This window comes from Lactuca sativa, chromosome 3, assembly GCF_002870075.4.
Source record: "Lactuca sativa cultivar Salinas chromosome 3, Lsat_Salinas_v11, whole genome shotgun sequence".
NCBI classification, from domain to species: domain Eukaryota; kingdom Viridiplantae; phylum Streptophyta; class Magnoliopsida; order Asterales; family Asteraceae; genus Lactuca; species Lactuca sativa.
This window is the reverse complement of record NC_056625.2, coordinates 31,425,441-31,452,346: the sequence shown is the minus strand read 5'-3', so window position 1 is coordinate 31,452,346 and position 26,906 is coordinate 31,425,441. Positions and strand designations below refer to the sequence as shown.

At 32.5% G+C, this 26,906-nt stretch overlaps 2 protein-coding genes and 2 long non-coding RNA genes across 5 annotated transcripts; 2 read left to right on the top strand and 2 right to left on the bottom strand.

Annotated features, from left to right (window-relative positions):
• The first annotated feature begins 4,890 nt into the window (after positions 1 to 4,890).
• On the top strand, positions 4,891 to 9,672 carry LOC111917173 (pectin acetylesterase 8). The gene is made up of 12 exons (XM_023912825.3): positions 4,891 to 5,370; positions 5,454 to 5,536; positions 5,624 to 5,756; positions 5,857 to 5,936; positions 7,027 to 7,113; positions 7,194 to 7,318; positions 7,433 to 7,493; positions 7,581 to 7,634; positions 7,717 to 7,794; positions 7,908 to 8,013; positions 9,116 to 9,261; positions 9,340 to 9,672. The coding sequence occupies exons 1-12, from the start codon at positions 5,232 to 5,234 to the stop codon at positions 9,433 to 9,435; spliced, it is 1,188 nt and encodes a 395-aa protein (XP_023768593.2). The 5' UTR covers positions 4,891 to 5,231; the 3' UTR covers positions 9,436 to 9,672.
• Positions 9,673 to 13,112: 3,440 nt separating this feature from the next.
• LOC111917310 (pectin acetylesterase 8) lies at positions 13,113 to 15,628 on the top strand. The gene is made up of 12 exons (XM_052769202.1): positions 13,113 to 13,287; positions 13,376 to 13,458; positions 13,619 to 13,751; positions 13,834 to 13,913; positions 14,110 to 14,196; positions 14,268 to 14,392; positions 14,503 to 14,563; positions 14,670 to 14,723; positions 14,810 to 14,887; positions 14,996 to 15,101; positions 15,227 to 15,372; positions 15,456 to 15,628. Exons 1-12 carry the CDS (start codon positions 13,164 to 13,166, stop codon positions 15,549 to 15,551), a joined length of 1,173 nt encoding a protein of 390 aa, XP_052625162.1. The 5' UTR covers positions 13,113 to 13,163; the 3' UTR covers positions 15,552 to 15,628.
• Positions 14,839 to 15,860, bottom strand: LOC111917311 (uncharacterized). Its single transcript, XR_002858853.3, has 2 exons — positions 15,720 to 15,860; positions 14,839 to 15,077 (listed from the first exon to the last, which is right to left on the bottom strand). It is a non-coding gene; the product is annotated as an uncharacterized LOC111917311 (long non-coding RNA).
• Positions 15,861 to 17,902: 2,042 nt separating this feature from the next.
• On the bottom strand, positions 17,903 to 22,106 carry LOC122196834 (uncharacterized). 2 transcript variants are annotated; one of them, XR_008230682.1, is made up of 2 exons: positions 18,279 to 22,106; positions 17,903 to 18,090 (listed from the first exon to the last, which is right to left on the bottom strand). It is a non-coding gene; the product is annotated as an uncharacterized LOC122196834 (long non-coding RNA). The 2 variants fall into 2 exon arrangements; XR_006189017.1 differs by having other exon boundaries at positions 21,675 to 22,106.
• Positions 22,107 to 26,906: the final 4,800 nt, after the last annotated feature.

Here is a 26,906-nt window from a genome sequence, read left to right as displayed (position 1 = left end):
GACATTTTCCCCTAATTTTAACCGACATCAAAATAGTAAGTTAAATTTGTGAAGCCTAGTGAATCACATATGAGCTTGACATCATAAGGTTAATATATAAATGACACAAGTTTTTAAATTTTAAATTAATCTATTTTTTCATCATAAAACATCATTAAAATCATTAAACTCATTTTTCAAAAACAAAAACATTGCGATTTAAAATATACTTTATGTAATAAAGTATGTAAACATCTTAGTCATTATAAACCAAACAATATATGTAAGATGCAATGTATGATATGGATTAATTAATGTGCCTAAACCCCAAGTCTAATAGCAAACTAGTGTTTCTTTAGTTTATTATGGTTTTCATTTTTCTATAGAATGAATGATGGTTAACACGGAACATATTATGAAATTAAGAGAAAACATATTTACATAATTAAAGGCTCCAAGTTTATTTTATTGTACACATGAACCATCATACATCATACATAAACCATGTGACGGAATTGCAAGACTAGGTAACATATGAACCATCATACATAAACCATGTGACGGAATTGCAAGACCCAACATGTACCAAAGGTTTAAGATCCCAATCCAAATACAAAACACACTAAAAATGCTTCTTTCAAAATAACATTTATACCACATGGTATATTTTATATCATGTATAATCAAATAACCGTAGTTTACAAAACTATACATTAACCTCAAAAGAATGTTACATTACGCTACACCAAAAGTTAATTAAACAACTATATTTTAGTCTTTCTATGCAATCTCAAACTAAAGATGGGGTTGCTTATGAAAAGAATTTCTTGACTCACCAAGTCTAAAAAAAATGTTTGGTAAATAGATAAGTGCTTTTAGAAATGACTTTTCAAAACTCTCAAAAAGTTGTTTTTAAAAGTCACAAATTCATGATTTATAAAAAAAAGGTTTATGACTTTTCACCTAAAATAACCATAAAATGACTATATAAGGTAATTCAAACATATATTTTAAAATATATAAAATAGTTTTTTAATTCTTAGTGGGGACCATTAAAAAAATATATTAATATTATATTAATGTGGGTTAAGTTATAAATTTGATGTGTCAAGTTTTGCAATACCACCGATGTGGATGCTCTAAGCTTCAAAGAAGAGGTTCTCTAGAATTATCCACTAATATTTAGCCAACTTGATAAAATGCTAGTCTTTAATAATAGCACTCTTAAGCCTTTAAGAACAAAACAAAGTTTTTGTTCTAAAGGAGAATTAAAGTAAAGTATCAACTTCTTCCTATTTTGATCTTAACACTTTAAGAGACAAAACTATAGAGAATATGGAGATGGGAAGACTAAAATTTCATGGTTTTGGCTTAAGAAAGAAAGGAGAAAAGTAGTTGTTTTAAGTTCTTACTTTAAGCCTTTGTCCCACGAGGCTTAGCATTTTAAGACACGCTTTATCAAATTAATTAATCATGATTTCTAAGAGCATGGTATTTGAATAAATTAATCAAAAACAATTTTTCTTTCTTCTTTATGGTCTTCTTGAATATTTTATAAAAAGAAGAAGCTAGTTTTTCTATAAAAAAAACTCTTCTAATTTTTATAACTTATAAAACATATAAATCCATATAAGAAAATAAATATTTTTTGGTCCAAAAAGATGTACATTACATAATAAATCATACATTATGATATATTATGATATGTTTTGATACTTCACATTTAAAATTAATATTTCCATGAAATAAATAATTTCCAATTAATTACAAAAATTATATTTATTTATCAAGGATCAAATTCTTATAAATAATATATTTGCATTAAGTTGTTGTTAATGTGACCCTTTAGTATCATATATTATATAGCAATATCATTCTATAATTAATCTTGGGTATATAGATCTTTCATAACATGCCTTCCCTCCTTGAAGTCAAAGGTTCAAGTCTCATATGTGACAGGTGAAATTATGAGTAGTTTAAAAGTATATTATATTTGTCGTTCAAAAAATCTTCATTTCAACAATTACTTTAGATTTGGAAGTCATATATCATCTGTGTTTTGCATATCCCAATTGAATAAGCATAACTACATCTAGAGGTGCAAATGATCCAAGCTACTCGCAAGCTATTCCGGATCAACTCGGTAAAAGATCGACTTGAGATCGGTTTTTATCGAGCCCGAGCTGAGCTCAAGCCTAATTTTAAACTTGTTTGTTAAACGAGCTCAAGCTCGAGCATGTGTAACAAAGACCGATTAGGTTTGCGAGACTAAACGAGCCTCTCTCTCTCTCTCTCTCTCTCTCTCTCTCTATATATATATATATATATATATATATATATATATATATATATAGATCCGGTAAGAAATTTTTTTTGGTAGGAAGGTAAAAAGTTTTTTTTCTACATATTTTTTTGACGAACAAAAGAAATGAATCACTAGATGATTCATTTGTAAGATAATTCACAAGAAAAAATTCTCAAAAAAAATATCTTTATGATTCATTTTTAAGTAAATTATGAAAAAGTTCACTTTTGTGATAATTTTAGGTAGTGTTTGTTTTTTGTCTGCAGATCTGCGTGGCCTCTTCTGTCTGCGCCACGCAGACATTAGCCTTTGCAGACTGTTTATTTTTTTGAAGACTGCAGACCTAAAAATGTCTGCGCGCCCTCTTCTTGGCGTAGATGTGGACCAGAGTCTTATAACGTCTTCAGACATCTTCTAGCCTAAAAAACATATATATATATATATATATATATATATATATATATATATATATATATATATATATATCTTTATTTTTTACAAGTTTTTTTTTTAATTTATATTTTTTTCCAACTTTATTAATGATAAACAATTTGAAAAAAAAAATTTTAAAACTTAAAAAAAAACGTTTGACGATACAAACATGATATTTTTGACAAATTTATAAATAAAGATTTATTACAATAATAGTCGTTGAAGTTGTTTATATAAATATGAAAAAAAAAAATAATAATATATTCTTATATTTTTTTTGTCAAATTTTGTAAAACATTATTTAATACACTATTGTCAATTTATCATGAAAATATTTATGGTACGTTTTTAATGGATTTAATTGAAAAAATCAAAGTTTATTTCCATCCATTTATGTATCAAATTTTTTGATCATTATTTATAATGCTTAGTTATAACTTTGCAACCAAAGTTGTTGGTTTTTATCAAATATATACGTTAATTATTTATAACAAAGTCATAAAAATATTAAAAAATCACTTTGAAGTTTAAAAAAATCAGTTTATTTAGATTTCAGTTTATTTTAGTAGTCCGCAGATGTTAAAAAAACAAACAGTCTTCTTTTTTCAGACTGCAGACGTTTGGTCCACCTCTTATACTGCAGAGGTCTACAGATATGGTCCGCAGACTGCAGACATTTTGCCTCAGAAAAAACAAACAACACCTTAGTGAATAACAACAAAATCATTATATAAATGAATCATCGAGATGTTTTTTTGAGAATTTTTTCTTGTGAATTATCTTACAAATGAATCATCTAATGATTCATTTTCTTGAATATATATATATATATATATATATATATATATATATATATATATATATATATATATATATATATATATATATATATATATATATATATATATATATTAAAATAGATATTTGGAAAATTATTGAATTAGGTTTTGGGTACGAGGGAGTTTCATTCACAGTTTCAAATCAAAAGAAAATGAGCCGCCACTCCTCACGAACCCTCCCCTGTTCTGCTGTGATTCACACATTGTATCTGGCGATTCCTTTCGGCGGCGAGCCGGCGACCACGCACCACCAAGACCACCAGACGACGATCTCCCATCGACGTCTTCCCTCCAATCTAGCGTCGTCGTCCGACATCGAGCACTATCAGTCCGACCACCGACCACTGGTCTTCACTGTCACCCTTAGCTCCGATCACCTCCATCGTCTTCTGATTTAAGTTACTTCAATTGTTCTCTTCTATTTGTTTTTTTTCTACTGAGTCCAAGATAGCTTATTATTTGTCGATCACTTTCGTTTTGCTGCCTCACATCTGTTTCATTTTTCATTATTATTTTCACTAATCTGTTTTGTTATTATTACTTTCATTGTTCACTAATCTGTTTCGTTATTATTTTCTAATCACTCATAGTCTTCTGATGTAAGTAACTTTATTTTTTCACTCATCTGTTTCACATATTTACCTCCATCGTTTTGGATGTGGGATTGTTGTCAATCTCTATTTTTCTTAAAATGGCTTTATCGTATTGTTGGGTTACTTTTTCAAGTTAACTTCTGTGTGTTTTCTCTTCTATCAGAAGTTTAATGATCTATTTTTTGATTGTTTTTCTCCCCGGATATATTGACTTGGTTTAATTGAAATTCTACTTTTAATTGTTAATTCTAGATTGTTAGGAGATTGTGTTCTAGGTTCATATCTTTCTACTTGTTGGAATTATGAATTCTGGTGGGAGAGATGGTGGTAATTCATACAGAGGTGGTGGTGATTTCCGATGACGTATTGGTGGTCCGGCAAGAAAGTAACAAGATCGGTGAAGATTAAAGAATAATACATTTAACAATAAATAAATTAATAAATTAGTAATAACAAATAACAAAAATATATATTCCAAATAAATAAATTAGAAAAAGAATCAGTAAGGGTAATATATTTATTTCACAGGATCAATGACCGCAACAAAATTGGATGTTAAGAAGGTCCGAGTTAAAAAAAAAAATAGAGACTAAACATGCAAATTACCCAACGGACCATTCTAATAATTTACTATAAAAAATAAAAAATTAATTAAATAAAATTTTGAAACACCTATCTTGTCAAAAAAAAAAAAAAAAAAAAAAAAAAAACATTGCAAACTCCACAGTCGACGCCTTGAACCAGGCGCCCAGTTTGCATCAACCAGGGGAGGGTGGTAGTGTGCATCGATCTCCATAAAAAAAATTATATTATTTACATATTTTTCTTATTAATTAACTAAATTAGTACGATGAAAAACGAAAATAAAAAGAAATCAAAAGGATGACATGTTACTAAGAAATCAGACATGTGATTTAAATAAAATAATGTCGAAAAAAGAAACTTTATGAACAAATAAAGCAATTTCCTTTTATATCATATTATCTTATTAATATATTTCAAAAGTAAACCCACTTGTACATTATATATATACACACATATCTAGACTTGACTTATTCATTAACAATTTTTCGAGTTTATACTATGGTGAAAGTAACATCAAACCAATGGCTACTACAAATACTTGTATGTCTATTTATCTTTCTAAAAACAGAAAGTACAAGTGAAGAGGGTATACTTAGTGGTATAAACATCATCGAAGGAGCTGTGGCCAAAGGAGCAGGTGACTTTCGATTCTTTAACCATCTTTCTTTCTATTTTAGGAATATTTGATTGTTTTACTGTGGTAACAATGGTGGTCGGAAGTTTGTTTGGATGGAAGCCCACCTGCATACCAGTTTGATGCAGGTTTTGGTGAAGGCCTTCAAAATTGGCTGATTCATATACAGGTCACTATATATGTATATGTGTATGTATGGATGTATGTATGTATGTATGTATGTATTTTGGTAAATGTGTTTAATTATATATGATAGGGTGGGGGATGGTGCAATTCAATAGAAGATTGTCGTACACGAATGTATAATCGATTTGGGTCTTCAAAGATGATGAAGAGTTCTGATTACAACTTCACAGGGATTTTGAGCAATAAGCAAGAATTAAATCCGAGTACGTATATTTATTGCTTATTATGATATCATGATATTAGTTACAATAAGACTCAAAGAACTAATTTGGAAATTATTTTGCAATTAATTAATTTGGATAGATTTCTACAATTGGAATAGAGTCGCTATGAGGTACTGTGATGGGTCATCATTTACTGGAGATGTGGAAGAAGTTGATCCTGTAAGTCCTGTGTTATGTGTACCATACATTTATATCATCATTGCATTGCCTTATCTTGTACCTTTTTTATGTTTTTACTTTTTATTTAAAAACTATAAAACTTCTAAACGACATATATACACTTCATTCCAAAAGCCAAAAATCCATATATTCTCATTCTGATATATTCATCATTGTAATTTTTGGAAACTAGCAATTAAGCCACTTGAATTAAAAACCGACTATTGATAATATTTACGTTTTATTCAAAAGTTAATGCTTTGGTTAGGTAGGATGTCCTCCTCATCATTTTCTATATTAGAATGATACTTATTTTAATGGTATCTACAACTTGTTAACACAATTTTACACTGAAAAATAAATTTATAATATAATTATTCTATAATTTATAAAGATTGTCAAAAAAAAGCATTCTATTTATTAGGTCTTTTACAAATTGAATTTAATATGTGATCGATTAATATCAATTTAATAGATTGTCAACATAATATTACAACTAATGGTCGTTACATTTTACAGCCAATATTGTAACTTACAGTTGTTACCCATAATGACTACATACTTATAATTGTTGCCCATAAAACAATATATTTACGGATCTATGTAGCAATAAAGACAAGCAACATAAAAATCATAAAATCTATTCACTCAGAATAACAAAATATTTACATTTATTTTTATAACGACGACATGTTTCTTTATGCGTAATAACATGGTACTATCATTTCTTTCACATAGTAGCAATGTACATTCATTTTTGCACATACTAGAAACATATGTTCATTTCCTAACACATAATAGCAATGCCCTTACATTTACATAATAACAAGCATTCCCATGTTTTCCAGGAATTTAAGTGCTCTTAGTTCAGTCCATTTCATTGATAGATTCTTAAAATCAATAGAAATATATATATATATATATATATATATATATATATATATATATATATATATATATATATATATATATATATATATATATATATATATATATATATATATATATATATATATATATATGGTCTTTGTCATCCGAAAATAATAAGAATCGTTGAACATTCTTATTCTCATTGTCATTCATTTTGAAGGCTACAAATCTTCACTTTAGGGGTGCAAGGATCTTCAATGTCATTATTGAGGAGTTGCTTAGCAAAGGAATGAAGTTTGCATCAAATGTAAAATCCCCCATGACCCCTTCTCTTTGTATATTATTGGTTGTTCCTAGTTTACAAAAGTTATACACCGATGCCAACAGGCTCTTTTGTCAGGGTCTTCAGCAGGTGGATTGGCTTCCATTCTTCACTGTGACAAGTTTCGAGAAATCTTTCCAGAAAGTACTCGAGTAAAATGCTTTTCAGATGCTGGTTATTTTGCTCATGTGTAAGTTTAGCTTCTTAATTCAGTTATATGCTACATTTCTTCTATAGGGATCAATCGTTACATGTCAAAATTAACAAAAGGTTCACATGTGTTTCTTTTGTTGAATTTTAACAGAAAAGACCTCTCTGGAGGATATAAGTTTGAGGAGTACTTTGATCAAGTGGTTACATTACATGTATGTTATCTTCCACTAGTATTGAGATAAACTGTCTGAAAAATCATATAAATCAGAAGATGAATATTTTTTGTGTGCTTATAATAGGGATCATTAAAGAATTTGTATCCCGAATGTACTTCGAAACTGAAGCCAAGTCTAGTAAGCACATGTATCTTGAATGTTTCTAAAATTCTTAGAATGCACTTTACTGATGAACATGAAAAAAAAAATGATATTGCAGTGCTTCTACCCACAATTTTCCATGCCATATGTCAAAACACCTATTTTTATATTACAAACTATATATGATACATTCCAGGTAAGCTTTGACACATTATTTCACAAATTTTTATAATTTCATCTAATAACGTAGAAATCAAGTTCATATTACTGCTTACGATTGTCCTTTGCCTTAATTTTGCAAATACTAAGGTACAAAACATCTTGGCGACACCACAAGCCGATCCTATGGGACTCTTTACCAAATGCAAGGAAGATATAAATTTGTGTTCATCTCCGCAAATCCAAAGGCTACGAGGTCAATGTCTTTGCTTTTTTATTCAAAGATTCTTGGCTTTAGGCGTTTGTTTCCTTTTTAACTAATGGACTTAAACACAATATGGTAAACTATATATACATTTTTTTTAAATGTAAAAAAAAAAAAAAAAAGAATGATTTAATAGAGAAAATCAGGAAATGGGTTTTCAGGAAGATCATTTATCTAGACAACATTTCATCTAAACAACTTAATGAGAAAAAAATATCTTAGGAAATCTCCAACCTAACACCAAATCCAAATTTTGCACCTTTTTTTAGCAAAGTTGCTCCAATCCAACACCATTTGTTTTTACAAATTGACCATTAATTTTGAATAATGTAGTTTTAATTGGTTTATTATTTGTAATTGTATATTACTACCTTCGTCCCAAATTGGTAGTCCACTTTTGACTTTTGAAGTTTTTTTTCTTCAACTTTGACCTTAAATATTTTTGATTTTGATAAATAATACTTGATATGCAAAATATATAAATGTGTTATATTTTTAATGTTTTTTCATTGTTATAAGTTTTATTAAGTAATATATAACACAAATAAAAATATTTAAGGTCAAAGTTAAAGAAAAAAGACTTCAAAAGTTAAAAGTAGACTATCAATTTGGGACGGAGGGAGTAATATTTTTATGTGATTTTTGTTACATTTGATGTTACTTTATAAATTAAATTCATATTAGTTTAGTAAAATGGTTGTTTTGATTATATATATATATATATATATATATATATATATATATATATATATATATATATATATATATATATATATATATATATATATATGTTGACTGGTCATTTAATATTTTATAATTTTAATAAAAAGATTTGGTCAAACTTTTAAAAATAACAATTATCAGGCTTATTTTTAAAAATCTATGGAGATCAGAAACAAATGGAATATACCAATAATATTATTTTCGTTGTAAAAATACTATAACCATCGGAGAAGAATTACTATTTCAAGAATTATTATTATATTTTTATAAATTTGATGTAGAATTATGTTAAGGGTTAAAGATAGTCTTAGTAGGCTTATAGGAAGTAGAAGAGACACTTGTAACATTTGATTATTGTTGTATTGGTTAGATTTTAGATTGGATTTTTTAAAAGCATTTTTGGTGGTTCGAGATGGTTCTTCAAGAGGATGGTTTGTTAATAGTTGCTTTACTCACGGCCAAGCTGAATCCCAAACAAAATGGTTAGGATATCGTTCATGGAAATTGAGGCATAAGGTAAGGATCTCCTTATACATATATGTTCTCTTGTAGTCTATATTTCTGTTAGTCACATATATAACACATCTTTTGTAGGCTATTGCACAGTCGGTTGGTGATTGGTTTTACGATAGAAGCATAGTCCGAATAAGCGATCGCCAAAATCTCTTGCCACACTATTGCATCAACTAACCCATTTCTTATGTATGGTTCTCTTGGTATGAGCCAAATAATAAAACGATAATAATTATAAAAAAATTCATAGATGTAATACATGTCTAAAAGTATTCAAATAATGGATGTGAAACATGTGTTGAATAAAAAAATTGCTTACATGATTAAAGAACAAACTTTGTGAAATCAATTATATAATCAATCGAGATGGACAAGATCAGTTGGCTTGCAGTTGATAATGGATTGTATTTGGTATCCATGGCGATACATATATTCCAGTTTGTCATTTATCCAAAATTTCACTATGAGTAGAAATGGTAGAGAGTGGTTGGATTCAAATCGTGACACTAGTAAAAAAGATCCATGATGTAATCAATTGTTTTTTAAAGCTTTCTATAAATATACGTGGAGCCCAAGATTGTCTCTTCAAAAAAGTTTTTATAGAGAAAAGGAACTCTAACATATATAGTCACTTATATTATCGTGTCGCACCGATGTGGAATACGCTAACAGTTTCAACCTCATGATGTGTTTCTCGAATGATAAGTTCTCGATTGTAACTTTGATCTTGATTCGACTTGTTCGCTATTTAACGTCTTTTATTTTTATTTTTTTCCGATACCTTGTTATACAAGACAATTTCTGCAATTTTGATATTACACAGTGCTAATGTTTAAGGGTGCAAAAGAGTTGAGCTAAGCTCGAGCCTGACAGGCTCGGCTCGGGTTCGTTTAAATTATACGGGGTTCGAGCTTGAGCTTGACTCAATTCAAGCTTTATTATACTGAGTTTGGTTTGTTTTTTGTCTAACGTGCCTAAATAAACTTAAGTTCGGTTCGAGCTTGTTTACTAATACCCTAAATCCCTAATTCCTCAAATATGTTTTTATTTTATTATATAAATACAATAATAAATTATATTATATATAGGCTCACAAGTCTAATCAAGCTTAGTGACATAGGCTCGAGCTCGGCTCAGAGCCTCAGAGTCTTTCAATTGGAGGTCGGCTTACGTTGGTGAAGTCTGCGTTGGGTTCTTTGAGGAGCTACATGATGTACATTTTCCTTACCCCCCCCCCCCCCCTCTCGGTCTTGAAGGAGTTAGAGAGATTGATGGCGAGATTTTTTTGGGTTGAAGATGGGTACGAACATCGGGTGCATAGGATTAGGTGGGACAGAGTTCTTTCTTCAAAGGATGAAGAAGGATTAGGAATCGGAAGTCTTTTCTCTTTTAATAGGGCTATGATATATCGTTGGTGGTGGAGGTTTTATCAAAGCTCTGATCTTTTGTGGGTTATAGTGATAAAAGCTATTTATGGGTCGAATGTGCTTGTAGGAACTTGAACTCTCCTACTAGTGGGACAGGACCTTGGGTTGGGGTTATTCGTATGTTCTCCTAGTTGAGACAAAAATATATCGACCTTCATTCTTTTTGCCCTATTAGTGTTAGTGATGGGACAATTATGTCTTTTTGGCATGATGTATGGAGGGGTGATATGCCTTTGTCTTCCATCTTTCCTAGAGTTTATCTTCTAGACTTGCACAGACATGTTTCTATTAGTGAAAGGTTATTTATGGGTTTGGGGTTTAATACTTTCAAACGTAATCCTAGAGGAGGTGTGGAGCAGGAACAATGGGACAATTTTACTTTACATTTGCAGGATTTTCGTCTCTAGTCAGTCCCAGATAGACTGGGCTGGGTTCTTGATATTTCAGATACTTATTCATTTTCTTCAGCAAGGAGATATTTGGATGGTATTATGCTTTTCACTGGTGGTCGTGTTACTCATTGGATTCCTATTAAAATTAATATTCTTATTTGGAGGATTAGACTTTTTAGTATCCCTACTAGAGAGCATTTATCTCATAGGGGTATTTTGGTATATTCCATTCTTTGTCCTATTTGCTCTTCTAGGGTGGAGACTATTAATCATATTTTTGTAGAGTGCCCTGATTTGATTATCTTATGGTCTCGTATTGCTGTTTGGTGGGGTGTCAATCTTCCTTCTCAGATTACTGTGGATTCTCTTATCAACTGGCCAGTGTCTTGTCCTTGATGAATTGGTCAATGGAAAGTTTTTAATGCAATGATTTTAATTTCGTTTTGGTGCATCTGGAATTTCAGAAATACAACGATTTTTGGAGCAGCTATTCCCAGGAAAACTTTGATTTTTGATGATGTTGTTTTTAAGACTTTTTATTGGATTTCAATTAGGTGTACAAAAGTCAAGCTTAGTTGGTCTTCTTGGCTTCATAATCCTATTTCAGCTACTATTTTGATGTAATTCTTTTTCTAGCTCCTTACTAGTTTCTAATAAAATTCCACCGTTCCAAAAAAAAAAAAGATACATAGCATGAATGTATCATATACATGGTTGCAGAAATTGAGACTAATCGTGGATTAATCGTTTGATATTCTTCAACCGACTAGGATTAGTATGTTTGACGGAAATTATGGAGTAATTGGTTTTAGCGGGATTAATCAGTTAAGAAAAGCAACAAAAGTAAAAAAAAAAAATTAAAAAAAAAATTACTCCAAAAATTTCAAAATTTCAAATATTATACCAAAATGTTCAAATTTTTGTATTTTTAAATTACAAATTCTCTTATTTTTTAATTTTGAAGTACTTATTTTTCTTAAATATATTAATCTTTGATTAATTTTAATATTCTATTAATAATCTATGGTCCTCAATTAATCCTTTAACACCAATCGACCGTCAAACTACCGTCGAACGATTTTTAAAACCTTGATAACATATCACGTATAATATTACTTGAGAAATATATTGTGGATTATCTTTTATAAATTTGGTTTGGTAGTGGTCAAAACACTAAATATTTGGGATGCAAAACCCACATGCCAAGCCTTGAACCACGCGTGTCGAGTGCATCATTTAGTGGACGGTAGTGGTATGCATCGGTATCCATATAAATAAAATAATTAATATTAGAATAATAAAACATAAATATCACATGATTTTCATAAATAAAAGGAAATAATCTAATTTTTGAGTATTTGTCAAATTGATCTCCATTTTCGAGATGGACCATTTTGGATCTTAGTGTTGAAAAAGCCACGGATTTTTCTCTCTACCAAACATTTTCAAAAAAACTTCTATTGTCTCTAGCATAATCGTTTTTATTTTTTTTAACTAAATGTCTTTTTTATGCATTTATTACAATCTACTCCATCTTTTTCAGGTTTCTTTAATTTTTTGTTAGGTCTAGGATATGTTCTTAAAATTTCAGAATACGAAATATTATTTATTATTACCAGTTTTTCAATTTAACGAGACTTTTTGTATTTTTATCGTTATTTATCTATCTCGCTTTTGCCATGATTCTTTAATTTTTTGTGAAAACTTAAATTTCAGTATAAAATGAACATACTTTTTTCTTCGAATATTGAACATGTTCTTCTTCCTGTTTGAAATCCAAAATATATTTATGATTTTACAATAACTATATCTTAATATTTTTTACTAATTTAACAAAAGTAAATAAATAAGCAGAAGCAATTTTCTTAGTTCATCATATCATATCTTTTAAAGTTTGTTTCATATTATGAATGTAAATTTACTATATATATATATATATATATATATATATATATATATATATATATATATATATATATATATATATATATATATATATATATATATATATATATATATATATATATACTCACACACACGCACACATCTGACCTTGAGGTTTGCAATTTTTTGAGTATATACTACGATGAAAGTAAGATCAAACAAATGGCTCCCACACTCACTAGTATGTATATTCATCCTTCTAAAAATTGAAAACACAAGTGGAGAGGGTATAACCCTCATTGAGGGAGCTGTGGCCAAAGGAGCAGGTGAACTTTGATTGTTTAACCTGTCTTTTTTTTTCTTTCTATTAATAGAAAGTTTTTGTTTTTGATTGTGGTAAATGGTGGTCTACAGTTTGCTTAGATGGAAGCCCACCAGCATATCAGTTTGATGCAGGTTTTGGTGAAGGTCTTCAAAATTGGCTGGTTCATATACAGGTCAGTATATATATATATATATATATATATATATATATATATATATATATATATATATATATATATATATATATATATATATATATATATATATATATATATATATATATATATATATATATATATATATATATATGTTGGTGAGCTTATTTTTTGTTAGGGTGGAGGATGGTGCTATTCAGTAAAAGATTGTTATAGTAGGACATATAATCTATATGGATCATCGAAGAACATGAAGAGTTCTGACTACAACTTCACGGGTATTATGAGCAATAAGCAAGAATTAAATCCGAGTACGTGTTTTTATTACTTTTAAGTGATTATGAAAGACCTTGGAAACAAACAAAAAATATATATATAAATTATTTTCCATAGATTTCTACAATTGGAACAGGGTCGTCATGAGATATTGTGATGGATCGTCATTTACAGGAGATGTGGAAACCGTTGATCCTGTAAGTCATATTACTACCATATATATATATATATATATATATATATATATATATATATATATATATATATATATATATATATATATATATATATATATATATATATATTATATTTGGGTTAAATTCGAGTTAATTTGTGTTTATCTTAGCATCTTACTATTTCTTATGAATTATGTCATTGTCATTTGTTTTGAAGGCTACAAATCTTCATTTCAGGGGTGCAAGGGTCTTTAATGCCATTGTTGAGGAGTTGCTTAGCAAAGGGATGAAGTTTGCATCAAATGTAAAATCTATCCCCTCTATTTGTATTCTCGTTTGTTTCTATTTTAAGAATCTCAAACACAATTTCAACAGGTTCTTTTGTCGGGATCTTCCGCTGGTGGATTGGCTTCCATACTACACTGTGACAAGTTCCGAGATCTCTTTCACAAAAGAACTCGAGTAAAATGCTTTTCTGATGCTGGTTATTTTGCTCATGTGTAAGTTTATCTTCCCACATCAATTAAGACATTATTATTTCTCATACATATGTACATTTCTTTCCAATCGATATGGTTATTCATATGTACTTTTCGTTGAATGTTAACAGAAAAGACCTATCTGGAGAATATAAGTTTGAGGGATACTACGATATGATAGTTACATTACATGTATGTTATTGTTATCTCCTTTTACTATTCCTTTTCGATAGCTCATGATGTAAATTATTCCAAAAATCACATAATTTGGAAGATAAACGTTTATTGGTGTTTATAGGGATCATCTAAAAATTTGAATCCCGAATGTACTTCAAAAATGAAGCCAAGTCTAGTAAGCACTTGTATCTTGCTTACATTTTATACTCACCTCACCATAGATTCATGGAACCTACTTTACTAACGAAAATTATATTGTAGTGTTTCTACCCACAATTTGTCATCCCATATGTCAAAACACCTGTTTTTATATTACAAACTACATACGATACATTCCAGGTAAGCTTTTAAAACAATATATCAGAATTTTTTTTCTCCTAAGTACAAATCAAGTTGAATGGATTACATCTTACACTTGTTTTTTGACTTGATTTTGTAAATATTAAGGTACAAAACATCTTGGCTACGCCACAAGCAGATCCTAATGGACTCTTTACCAAATGCAAGGAAGATATAAACGTGTGTTCATCTGCACAGATCCAAAGGCTACAAGGTCAATAAACTCGCTGAATGTTGACCTCTGAATGGCTCCATAAAGATGTTATCAAACAGCCACTTAGTTAGTTTATAGAAAGTAGACGACACTTGTAATATCTTTTTCTTGTTGCTTTTGATTAGATTTCAGATGGGAGTTTTTAGAAGCATTTTTGGTGGTTGGAAATGGTTCATCAAGAGGATGGTTTGTTAACAATTGTTTTACTCATGGCCAATGTGAATACCAATCAAAATGGTCAGGAAATCCTGCTTGGGAATTGAACCATAAGGTAAACATCTCGATCTCCTTCAAACATGTTCACTCATCGTCTCTATTTCTATAGCATTGTAAGTTGAAACACAATTTTTACAGGCTATTGCACAGGCAGTTGGTGATTGGTTTTACGACAGAGGCACTATCCAAATGATCGATACCCAAAATGTGTTGCCACACTATTGCATCAAGTAACCATATAAAACTATTATCTACAGTAATGTAACATAAATAATAATATGATAATGATAAAGAAATCATTAGATGTGGCATACTACTGGTATATGCCCTCTTGTACTCAGATAATGGAATTCGAAATAGTTAAGAATTAAGAAGAAAACAATGGCAGGGTGTGAATGTTACCTTGATGAAAATGGTGGATCTCACCCTTCGATTGATTGAATTAGTCTTCCTCGCAAGATAGATAAGGAAAATATCGTACGCTTCAGGTGATAATGGGGTGAATTCGGCAATTACAGGCGATACATGTAATTCCAATTCTCCATTCATCCAGAATTTCGGATCCTAGACCGTCGGCAGAAATGGTGTGCAGTGTTCAAATTCAGATATCCTTTCGATTGGTTTGAACCATCTGAAAATTAATATCCCTAAAATCTCCATCAGTGTATACTAAAAAGTTTCTAAGTTTCAACCATTGCTGAAATAAAACCCTACCTTTAAGCATAAGGCTTAATTTCATAAAATATCTTATAGAACAAATTACACGAATGGTCCTTAAGGTTTTTCTTTTTTCCCTAAAATAGTACCTACGAAATTCTTTTCCCTCAGATGGTACCTACGGAGCAAACCTTGCACACAAAAGGCCCCTATGACTAACTTTGTTAACATAATTTGTTATGTGTGTGTGTGAAAAGACGAAATTACCCTTTGTTTTTATTTATTTTTAATATTTTATTCATTTCAAATTAAAAAATCTCTCTCTCTCTCTCTCTCTCTCTCATTAAAGCACCGCCCAATTCATATTCTCCGGCATGTCTCTCCCCCACCTTACATCGTCCTCGCTGACATGCCACCTCCATCTTCTCCTCTCTCTTGAAATCTCATGAACGGGAAGATCGTTAGATTCAGAAAGACAGGGTTTTGATTTGCAACAAAAAAAGCTTTAAACCTGGATCAGATGGATCCTTTTAAACCCTTTTAAACCCCAACCCTAACAAAATCGCCAATGGAGACACCGCCTTCCACCACCACCAATCCCTTCCCAGACTCTAGACCAAAATAAAGCAAGAAGTCGAAGTGTCACCTCCTCTAATGGGTTCAGATATGATGAGATTGATTTCTTGTTCTTTCTATCAAAGAAGTTGTCGGCGAACATGGAGCTGCCACCGCCGCTTCTAATCTCTCATTCGGTTGTTAAAAAAACCCCACAAACCTCCCTTCCTTCGCTATTGTTACTGCTCGTTCCCTTCCAAGGGGTTAAGCAGCCTTGAACATTTTGCTCCCCGATCAGATGAAGAAGGAGACTTGTTCCCTTGGTTCTCAACTGGCGATGTGCTTGTTGATCTAATTCGTATCCATTTGACCTTCATCAGCAGCCAGTGTTTTTGATTTCACAGATATGCCTTCATCAACAATCGATCATGACATTCATCTGCCTCTTTTAATTTTTAGGGTTTCAGAAGCACTGTTTATCCGGTAGAATATCAGGTGGAAGGGGAATGACATAGAGAAGGGCATACGGTGGGTGGGGATATGGGTGGTTATTTGAAGATGAAGTTTCTAGGTTTGATTTAGTTGGTGTGAAAATGACGAAGATTGTTTTTGACCTGAAAAAATGATGGAGACGGTGTGAAGATTGTGAATTAGGTGGTGTGAAAATGATGATGGCTAATGTTTTTGACTTTTTGTTGTGAGAGAGAGAGAGAGAGAGGGGGGGGGGGATCTGTGTGCATAAAACAAAGGATATTTTTGTCATTTAATAAAACTTAACAGAATCTGTTAACAAAGTTAGTCATAGGGGCCTTTTGTGTGCAAGGTTTGCTCCGTAGGTACCATCTGAGGGGAAAAAGTTTCGTAGGGACTACTTTAGGGAAAAAAGCAAAACCTTAAGGACCATTCATGTAATTTGTTCTATCTTATATAATATTTTCTGGATTAAAGTTTAAATTTATTTTTTTGAAAAAATATCAGTTCAATATTTTAGGTTAGTTTATGACTTAACTCTAACTTTTATTTTTTAAAAGTCTCCATTATTTTATATTTTACCCAAATTAATAAAATAACCTTTATTTTTTTCCAATACAAAATAACAGATCAACGTATAAAAATAAATAATCGAGACTTTTTTTGTTCAAAAAATAAATATTATGATTAAACCATATACTGACCCAAAATATTGAGACTTTATCAAACATTTTCTTTACTTTTTGCCTAAAAAGTTGTATTTTTTATCCGACCCTTTTAGTCATTTTTTTCACAAAAAGTTATAAAATGTAAGGGGTTTTTCGAGAAAAACCAAAAATGTTGAAGGTTTGTTTGGAGTCAAAAAATATGTTTGGAGTAGAAAAATAAATAAAAAGAATGTGTAAGGTCCCAAAAAATACTAGTAAAAATTTCATTTTCAAAACACCCAAAATGATACAACCATTTGTTCCAAAACCAACCAAAGTATAAATATTCTTAACATCAGAGTAAATCAAATAAACAGTGCGGAATAAAAATTCAGGGATGTTGTGCAATCATGTCGGGCACTTCCCTTTGGAACCAGAAGTACCTGAAACATTTAAACCACAAAACAATAAGCACAAAGCTTAGTGAGTTCTCGGAAATACCACATACCATACATAACATCGGACCCTGCCCACATAACGGGCCCCACCCAACATAATGGGCTGAATCCAACATATATGCAACAATAAGAAGATAATATAACATTCTACATAGTATAGTGAGAAAACTCACCTCACATTCGAATATGATCAACCACATCTCGAACTAATCAAGGAACCGGTGGTACAACCCACCTATCGAAATATTCAAGATTAATCCTTAGTCTACCTCTCACACTAACCATTTATCCAAAAGTCAACCATGTCAAAAAGTCAACGGTCAAAGTCACCCCAGACAATCCTCATGTCGTGACCACTCATTGGCCACATCGTGAGAGCATTACGACAAAACAATCGCGACCAGGCCAACCACCACGTCATGGTAACTAGGCATAAACAACTTAATGGATTAAGCTCGTATCCCTTTACACCAAGAGCTCCAAAGCTCAAATTTAAATCTCCTTAAGGTCTTATTGGACAAAGTTTCCAACTTTATCCATTAATACACTCCAATAAGTCGAGATCTCTAATCCTAGGTTCTTAATGGTTGCACCAATTACATGGACACCACCGTAGGTCATGCAAGACCACTTTCCAACCAACACCATGGTCTAGAACTATATAATGCACTCAAATGCTCTGGAGTTTAACCAAACTCCAAAGACAAGAAGATTGGGACTAAAAGCTCATAAAATGGCCTAGCATAAGATCTAAAGCTACAGTGATCAAGGTTGATACTTTATATCTCCACAAGGTCAGAAATGAGATAAAGATGCTAGATCCAATCCAAAACCAAGCTTCCAAACCACTAGATTGACTCCTTCTTCTTAAGATTCACAAAATGGTTTTACACTCTTAGAACACACATAAAGAGGCTTGTGTTTAGGTGGGGATCGCTTTTAGAGGATGGAGGCTGCCAAATGAGACGACCTTAGGAGTTAATGCTTTTAAATGGGGCACTAATCCCGAAACCTAGGGTTTTAAACCCTAGTCGTCGTCACGTTCATGTCCAAGACCTTGCCACGTCGTGATGGTTATGGATGCGCATTTTCCTAAACCGGGCTGCCATATCGTGGTCAATCCATCATCACGTCGTGGCTTAGACAAAATCCCAAACTAAATTAATGAAACTAAAATCATAAGAACCATACTAGGAAACGGTTGTTACAACTCCCCCCCACTTGAATCAGATTTCTTCCTCGAAATCTGTTGCTGCAAATAATTCAGGATAATGCTCCCTCATATCATATTTGGGTTCCCAAGTCCATTTGGAACCCTTTATGGTGATGCCATTGCACCTTCACCAAACTTACTACCTTGTTGCGCAAGGTCTTCGTCCTTCTGTCTAGAATCACATCCGGTCTCTCTATATAATTTAGGCAATCATCAACCTGAATGTCATCCAAATGAACCATTTCGGAATCATTAGTCAGACACTTCCGCAGTTGAGAGACATGAAATGTGTCGTGAATCTGGCAAAGCTCGATGGGTAAATCCAATCGATACGTAACCTTGCCCACCCAAGCGATAAATCTGAATGAACCAATAAATATGGGGCCTAACTTTCCCCGCTTTCAAAACCGGATGACATCTTTCCAAGGTGAAACCTTTAGGAGCACAAGATCTCTCATCTGAAACTCAAGGTCAGATTGGCGTTGGTCAGTGTAAATTTTTATGCCTGCTCTGCACGATACGCAACCTATCACGCACCTACTGAATCAACTAAATGGTCTTGAGTACTGTCACACCTCCGAACTAGACGGTGGAAACGTCTGGGGGCTTGGTGTGACTTTCATCTTTATAGTACCATCACATAGTATATAATTGAAACATAACTTTAGGGTTTCATAGTACTCCATGGATTATGGAAATGGGCCCCCTTGATGAAGTGTAGGTTAAAAGCCCAAGACTTGTCTTTTCCCTATAAATAGTCATGTATTATTCATAATTAGGGTAAAGAGTGAGACAAAATGTAGCCGCCACATTGTGAGGTTTCTTGTAGAGTTAGATCCTTATTCTTAAAGTGTAATTTGTTCCTCATAATTCAATAAATCGAGTGATCATTCGACATAATCTTCATATTTGTGTTTGTTCTTATTTTCCGCATCTTATTCATCAAATCTCAATTAGGGTTTTATTCCCAACAAGTGGTATCAGAGTGGGTCTTTGAAGATCTATTGATTGTTTAAGTATCGATTCTTGGTTTGATGATTTTCTGCACAAGTTATTGAAGATTTTGGATGTTTTGGCGTCTTGGAATCAAGCTTTTTGTTCAAGCAACTATTCATGGATACTTATGTATTCTGTTCATCTGGTATTTTTTTTAATCCCATTCGTTCTTAAGTTCATATTTTTGATTGGATTGGATCATTTGTTTGTTGTGGATGGATTTGTTTCTTTTGTTTTAATCCATTAATTCAATTCCATATTGTTCCTGAGCCTAACTAGTGTCGTTTACTGTTCATTCTTGAGCTCACATTTTTCGTCCATTGTTCATCATTTTTGATATATATTGCTGTCGATGTCGCAAAATTTGGTCCTCAAATCAAAATTCATTATTAAAACGATGTGTTCATCTATTTGACGATTAAGTGTTCTTGTATTCTAATCAATTCAAAATCATGTGTTTTCCATTGGTTTGATTACAATCTTTTCATTGAATTAATCTTCTCGATAATAGTGTCTGTATTATAGAGTGTTTCTTGTGTTCGATTCATTCTGTAATCAATATTCGATCAATCTTGATTTTTTTTTGTATGATCTTGTGATTGAATTAGGGGTGTCAATTTATGACACGACACGACAAAAATACACGACACGAAACGAAATTGGGACGAAATCAAAATTCGAATTCGTTTTCGTGTCGTGTTCGTGTCAAATATAAAAAACACGATGTCGTGTTCGTGTTTACAAATCCACACGAAATTGACACGATTGAGCATGTGTTTGTCGTGTTTGTCGTGTTTTTCGTTTTTATCGTGTTATATATGATTAAATATGAATCAAATAAAATAATAGTTATGTAATATTATCTTTGTCGTGTCGTGTCGTGTTGTCGTTTTTTAATTGGTTCGTTTTCGTGTTAGTGAAAAAAAACACGACATCGTGTCGTGTCGTGTTCGTGTTACAAAAAACATTGTCGTGTCGTGTCGTGTTTCTGTGTCGTGTCAGACAGAAACACGACACGATGACACGATTTGACAGGCCTAGATTGAATGACCAATCTGTTTCAATCAATTTGTTTGAGAACAATATTTATGAATCTTTGATTGGGTGTGCTTTGAAGAACAATCAAGGACAGATAACAATGATGAAGATGGGATGAACTGTGTTGGATCTCGTTTTGGTAGTCTATGCAAAAAGTCAAAATAAAATTTGGTGCTTCACATTCTTCTGGTTCGTGATAAAATGGGTCTTGCAATCATGGCTTAAGTTGTAATCAGAAGTATGATGTGAACGAGAGCTGGAAAGCAATTGGGATGAAAAATAGACAAAATTGAAAAGTCAAATTCGCTGTGAAAGTCCTAACCTGCGAATGAATGAAATCCGAATCGTAAGTCAATCAGGGTGAACAAGTGCGAAAGTCTTACATGCGAACGTATGAAATGGGGTGATTTGAGCGGATGTTCCTGCAAGTCAACTAGAAAAAGTCAAAATTGATGTATTGTGAACGCCAACTTACGAACGATCGGAATTGGGCTCGCACTCTTCTTTCACGAACGTTCGTAGACATAGATTCGCATTGGGGTATAATCGATTGATTCGTAGCGAGAGGTCATGGATTCGGGGTGCCTTGATTCGCAACGAACCTGTACCGGGTTTTGTAGCGAGACTGAAATCGTTCGTAATGGTGTATCGTCTTGCAATTGATCTGTGAATGTGCTCGGATTCGGACTCAAGTATGTGTGCTCGGAACGAAGGGTGATACGGGGTTGGTAATTTCCTGGATTCGAAGTCTTTTTTAAACGGGGATATCATTGTGTTCGTCAATCGCTTGTATCAATGGGGAAGATGACTCATGTTACACTACTGGTCCCTGCAACTTCAACGATTTGACATTTTGGTCCCTGTTGTTTTCACAGCTTGGCAGTTTTGGTCCATTTCCAGTAACTGTTACAATTAAAGGGGGAAATTGATGCAAAATTACCTTTTCAGTCCGAGAATTTCAGCAAAGTGACAGTTTCAGCCCATTTTTCGAAAAGTTTGCAAATTTGAGGGCTGGTGAACAGTTTTGGATTTTTTAACGCACATGTTTTTTTTTGTTAACATAGAAGTAAGGATTCCATCAAGCCTTGTCGGTTCGGAAAGTCGTTTTTCGTGATAACGTCAAATTTTTTCGACTATTTTGGATTTTATACTTCATCATTTATATCATTCTGTCACGGGGGAGAATAGTAATTTTTTATCCATTCAAGATCATTCTCATGACCATTTGAAGGCTTTATAATCACGTTTTTTTATTATAAATCGGGGGAGAATTTGGTATGGCCATTCAAAATTGGATTTGTGACTTTTCAAGTTTGAAGATTTTTGATAAAGCTTGTGGTAGAATTATGAAGGTAGCTTTTTCAGTAGCATTTATTCATCGAGCTCTTCTAAAGCTTTTGCAGAGAAGTATCTTTCACAGTAGCAGTTCTTCATCGATCTCTTATAAGGACTTGTTATATCTCCGACTTCTAGTACTTTCTCGATCAAGTGGCGTACGAATCTTAAAAATTGGGTTGTTACATGATAATTTTTGGTGGCTTATATCATTAGCTTATTTGAAGATCATTGTGACTTAGAGGGGGAGCTCTTCAAAGACAAGAAGTGATTTGGTTTCTTTGTTCTGAAATGAGTTTTTATGGCGGGTTTGGCTTTATTGAAGATCTTTGGGATTACATCAGAAAATGAAGTTTAAAAACATTACTTCAGTGCTTGGTTCACATATCCTAGAACCCGTTTTTGAAGACTATTGAAGAATCAAGATTTGTGGATTACTTCAAATATTCCTCGTTGCGAGATCATTTCTTATTTGCTAGACGCTTGTTTTGGATGTTGAAGCCTTGTCATCCATTCCATACTTTGAGGGGGAGATTCTAGGGTTTCAAAGTACCCCATGGATTATGGAAATGGGCCCCCTTGATGAAGCGTAGGTTAAAATCCCAAAACTTGTCTTTTCCCTATAAATAGTCATGTATTATTCATAACTAGGGTAAAGAGTGAGGCAAAATGTTGCCGCCACGTTGTGAGGTTTCTTGTAGAGTTAGATTCTTATTCTTAAAGTGTAATTTGTTCCTCATAATTCAATAAATCAAGTGTTCATTAGACATAATCTTCATATTTTTGTTTGCTCTTATTTTCCGCATCTTGTTCATCAAATCTCAATTAGGGTTTTATTCTTAAAAATAACATCATCATCATCACACATGTAATATAACAACATACATTGTTTACATCGAGTATTGTGTATTGAGTATTACATGCCCATATAGTTAAAGTATGATGAAACAAAATATACAAAATATCCATTAATTCGTTCCGCCCAACCTGCTCAACGGTTTTCTGAGAATACAAGTTAATTTAAAAAGGTTAACATAAAAATGTTGGTGAGTTCATAAGCATGTTTGAGAAAATGAATTGTATAAATTTGTAACCACCAGAAAATCCTATATTTTCTGAAAACAATTTAGTATGTTTGTTTGTTAATTTTTACTAGAATGCAAAAAGAAAATGAAGAGAATGTAAATAGAATGCCCCCAGACAACCCGATGTTGTCTGTGATAGAGAATGTTGGTATATCAACTCCCGGGGTTGAGTAATGGCGCGAGTATGTTACCGAGTAATCCAATGAGAAAAGAGAATGGTCTCCCGTAAATTTTATAACGTTAATTCCTCTAAGTGAGACGTTATAACCATAATAGATAATGACAATTTCGCCTGTCTTGGTGTTTATAGACGTCGATGGAATAAAGTAAGGTTTTCATCACCCTAGACTGGTTTAGTCTAACTATAGCGAACAACTTAGGTGTGGGTGTCATCCCCGTATAGATCTATACACAAACCCCGCTCTCCCTCCAAGAGACTCTGGTTATAACTACAGACTACTATCGTACACTCAATAGGTGTCAACCAACACGTCTCACTAGATCCTTAATCGAATTTACGCGAAGAGAAACATATAAGGTACATTCCAGACCCAATGAACATGTAAGTGGACAACTAAGGCCCACTAAGCATGTAAATCATTCTAGGCTCAAAAGGAATGAGATTATATATTTCGGGCCCAATATATATGTAAAATGACAACTGAGGCCCATTTCAAATGTATATTATTTACAGGCCCAATAAGCACGCAAGGAGTATCCAAGGTCCGTCGAGCATGTAAAAGGGTCAACAAGGCCCAATAAACATGTAAAGAGTATACATGACCTATCAAGCATATAAATGGGTCACTAAGGCCCGATAAACATGAGAATGACGTAATTAGCCCGTTTGTTATTATATTGCTTGTTTTAGCTCAATTATTTACCAAAATTACATAAAAGGCCCACTTCTTGTAAAAATGACATTCTTGGCCCATTAAGCCAAAAATTTACAATTAAGGCACGTTTTTGATTAAAAAATAACATTTTGGGCCCCTTTATGAACAAAACTTGCATTTAAGGCTAGTTTTTGTAAAAATAACATTTTTAACTCCTGTTTGTCAAAATAAAATTTTTGGCTTGATTTTTATGAAAATGTGCATTCTTGGCCCATTTGTAAATATTTTTTATCTTTTTGGCCCAAGTTCTAACAAATGTACATTTCCATCCCTTTTTATCGAAAACTTACATTTTTGGCACAACTTTGTGTTAAGATGACACTTAAGCCCACAAAAGTCCAAAATTTTGCAATTTGGCCCAAAAGCCGTGAAAAGCCCAATTAAGGCCCAATTATGAAATTTTTTACATTTTTAGACCTTGTGGAGTCTCATATGTCGTAAATAGCCATGTTTAGCAAAAATAACCCTTTTGACCCCTACTAACCGTGAGTTACACAAATATACCCATTTTCGGTCATTTTGTCACTTTCGGCCCTCTTATGCAGTTTTCTTGGTTTTAAGTAGCTTGTATGTATTTTAAGACCATTTCTTGGTAAGATAAGTTAAAATGAGTGTTATGTTCTACAAATAGCATCATCTTTTAGTAGATCTTTAAGTTCATGGAGTTTAAAACACATAATCACATATATAACATGAAAAACATACAAAAATCATGCATACATACATAGATCCACACAAAACAACTTGTATTCTCCCCAAAACAAAATAAAAACCGAAAATAAGGGGTATGAACTCACTTTGGGTTGTTGTTTTCGGTCTTGGATGAAGGTTGAGAAGGATCTCGCCCTAAAAGTCTTCTTGAGAGGAGATCTTCGAATTCTAAGAAGTTTTAAGAGCATGATCATGAATACATGTGCTTATGAGGATGGATCTACCATAAAATGAAATAAATCACTTTGAGTTTACATGATCTTACCTTAGTATGAAGCTTGAAGAGATTTTCTTTGAGACACACCTAAGTACACACGAATTCTAAGAAGAATAGAGGAGGTTTCTTTGAGTGTTCTTATAGAGAAATGTTTGAGTGGATTTGAGAGTAAAATGAGGGTAGTGGTGGGTTGTTTGGGCCGACAGTAAGAAGAAAAGGGAGGGAAGAGAGAGATGACAAGATTATTGCATGGAAACATGAGATTTTCTAGAGACATGGTGTGTAATTTGCTTAATTATCCTTTGAACAACAATTAGGTGGCAACACTTAATTATCATCTTGTTATTTTTTTATTTTTTTATAAACGTTGGGCTGAGAATGAGGGAGAAGAAAAGATAAGGGGAAAATTTTGGGACATACTAGCTTATATTTGAGATTACGAGGCCCAAGTTGAGAATTTTCGGCCCATTGGGCCCTTCTTGAGGGTTCACGGACCAAAGGTGGTAAAGGGATGGGGTTTACGGCCTAATTACCATGAGAAGATGGGTTCACGACCCATCATGGTTCATTAGAATGGTTCACGACCCATCATGGCCCATGATAAATAAGTGAGTTATTTTAGGCCCAACATGGCCCAATGGCTATGGTTTGACAAATGTAGGCCCAACTAGAGCCCAAATGGATTTCATTGGTCCAAAATCATCAAATAGATGGTTTACTAGCCCATTAGGCCCAATAAGAGGATCCTAGTCCATAATAAATTTGAACCTGGATTTTTAGGTTTTCAGACCAATAGTTAAGTATACGAGATGCATTGTATTAGGTATTGAACTTCACTCAGGAGTATTGATTTAAATGGATGATTCTGATTGAGCATAGAGTATGATATCCACTTAGATTACAAGTCTTGCAATAATTGATGTTTACATTAGGACATAACTTCCTAGCTAAAAATGCTAGTTGTGACATCACCCCCCCCCCCCCCCCCCCCCGTTAGAGGGAATTTCGTCCCAAGATTCTTTTGAAAGGTAGGATCATGAATGAGAGAATAAGTGAGGGTACTTCTGCTTCATCTGGTCTTCGCGTTCCCATGTGAATTCCGATCCACGCTTAGCGTCCCATTGAACCTTCACAATCGGAATGCGACTCTGTTTAGTAGGCTTCACTTCCTTATCCATTATCTAGACCGGTTCTTCGACGAACAGGAGATTTTCATTTATTTCGATCTCTTCTAGAGGAATGAAAAGGGTTTCATCTGTTAAGCACTTTTTCAAATTTGAAACGTGGAACACAGAGTGTACATTGTTGAG

Excerpts from the sequence above, each read along its gene's own strand:
- LOC111917173 (XM_023912825.3), top strand. The coding sequence starts at position 5,232 with ATGGTGAAAGTAACATCAAACCAATGGCTACTACAAATACTTGTATGT. Across the intron at positions 5,371-5,453 it reads AGCTGTGGCCAAAGGAGCAG|TTTGTTTGGATGGAAGCCCA; the intron begins GTGACTTTCGAT and ends GGTGGTCGGAAG. Across the intron at positions 7,319-7,432 it reads GCTGGTTATTTTGCTCATGT|AAAAGACCTCTCTGGAGGAT; the intron begins GTAAGTTTAGCT and ends GAATTTTAACAG.
- LOC111917310 (XM_052769202.1), top strand. The coding sequence starts at position 13,164 with ATGAAAGTAAGATCAAACAAATGGCTCCCACACTCACTAGTATGTATA. Across the intron at positions 14,564-14,669 it reads ATATGATAGTTACATTACAT|GGATCATCTAAAAATTTGAA; the intron begins GTATGTTATTGT and ends TGGTGTTTATAG. Across the intron at positions 15,102-15,226 it reads ACAGATCCAAAGGCTACAAG|ATTTCAGATGGGAGTTTTTA; the intron begins GTCAATAAACTC and ends GCTTTTGATTAG.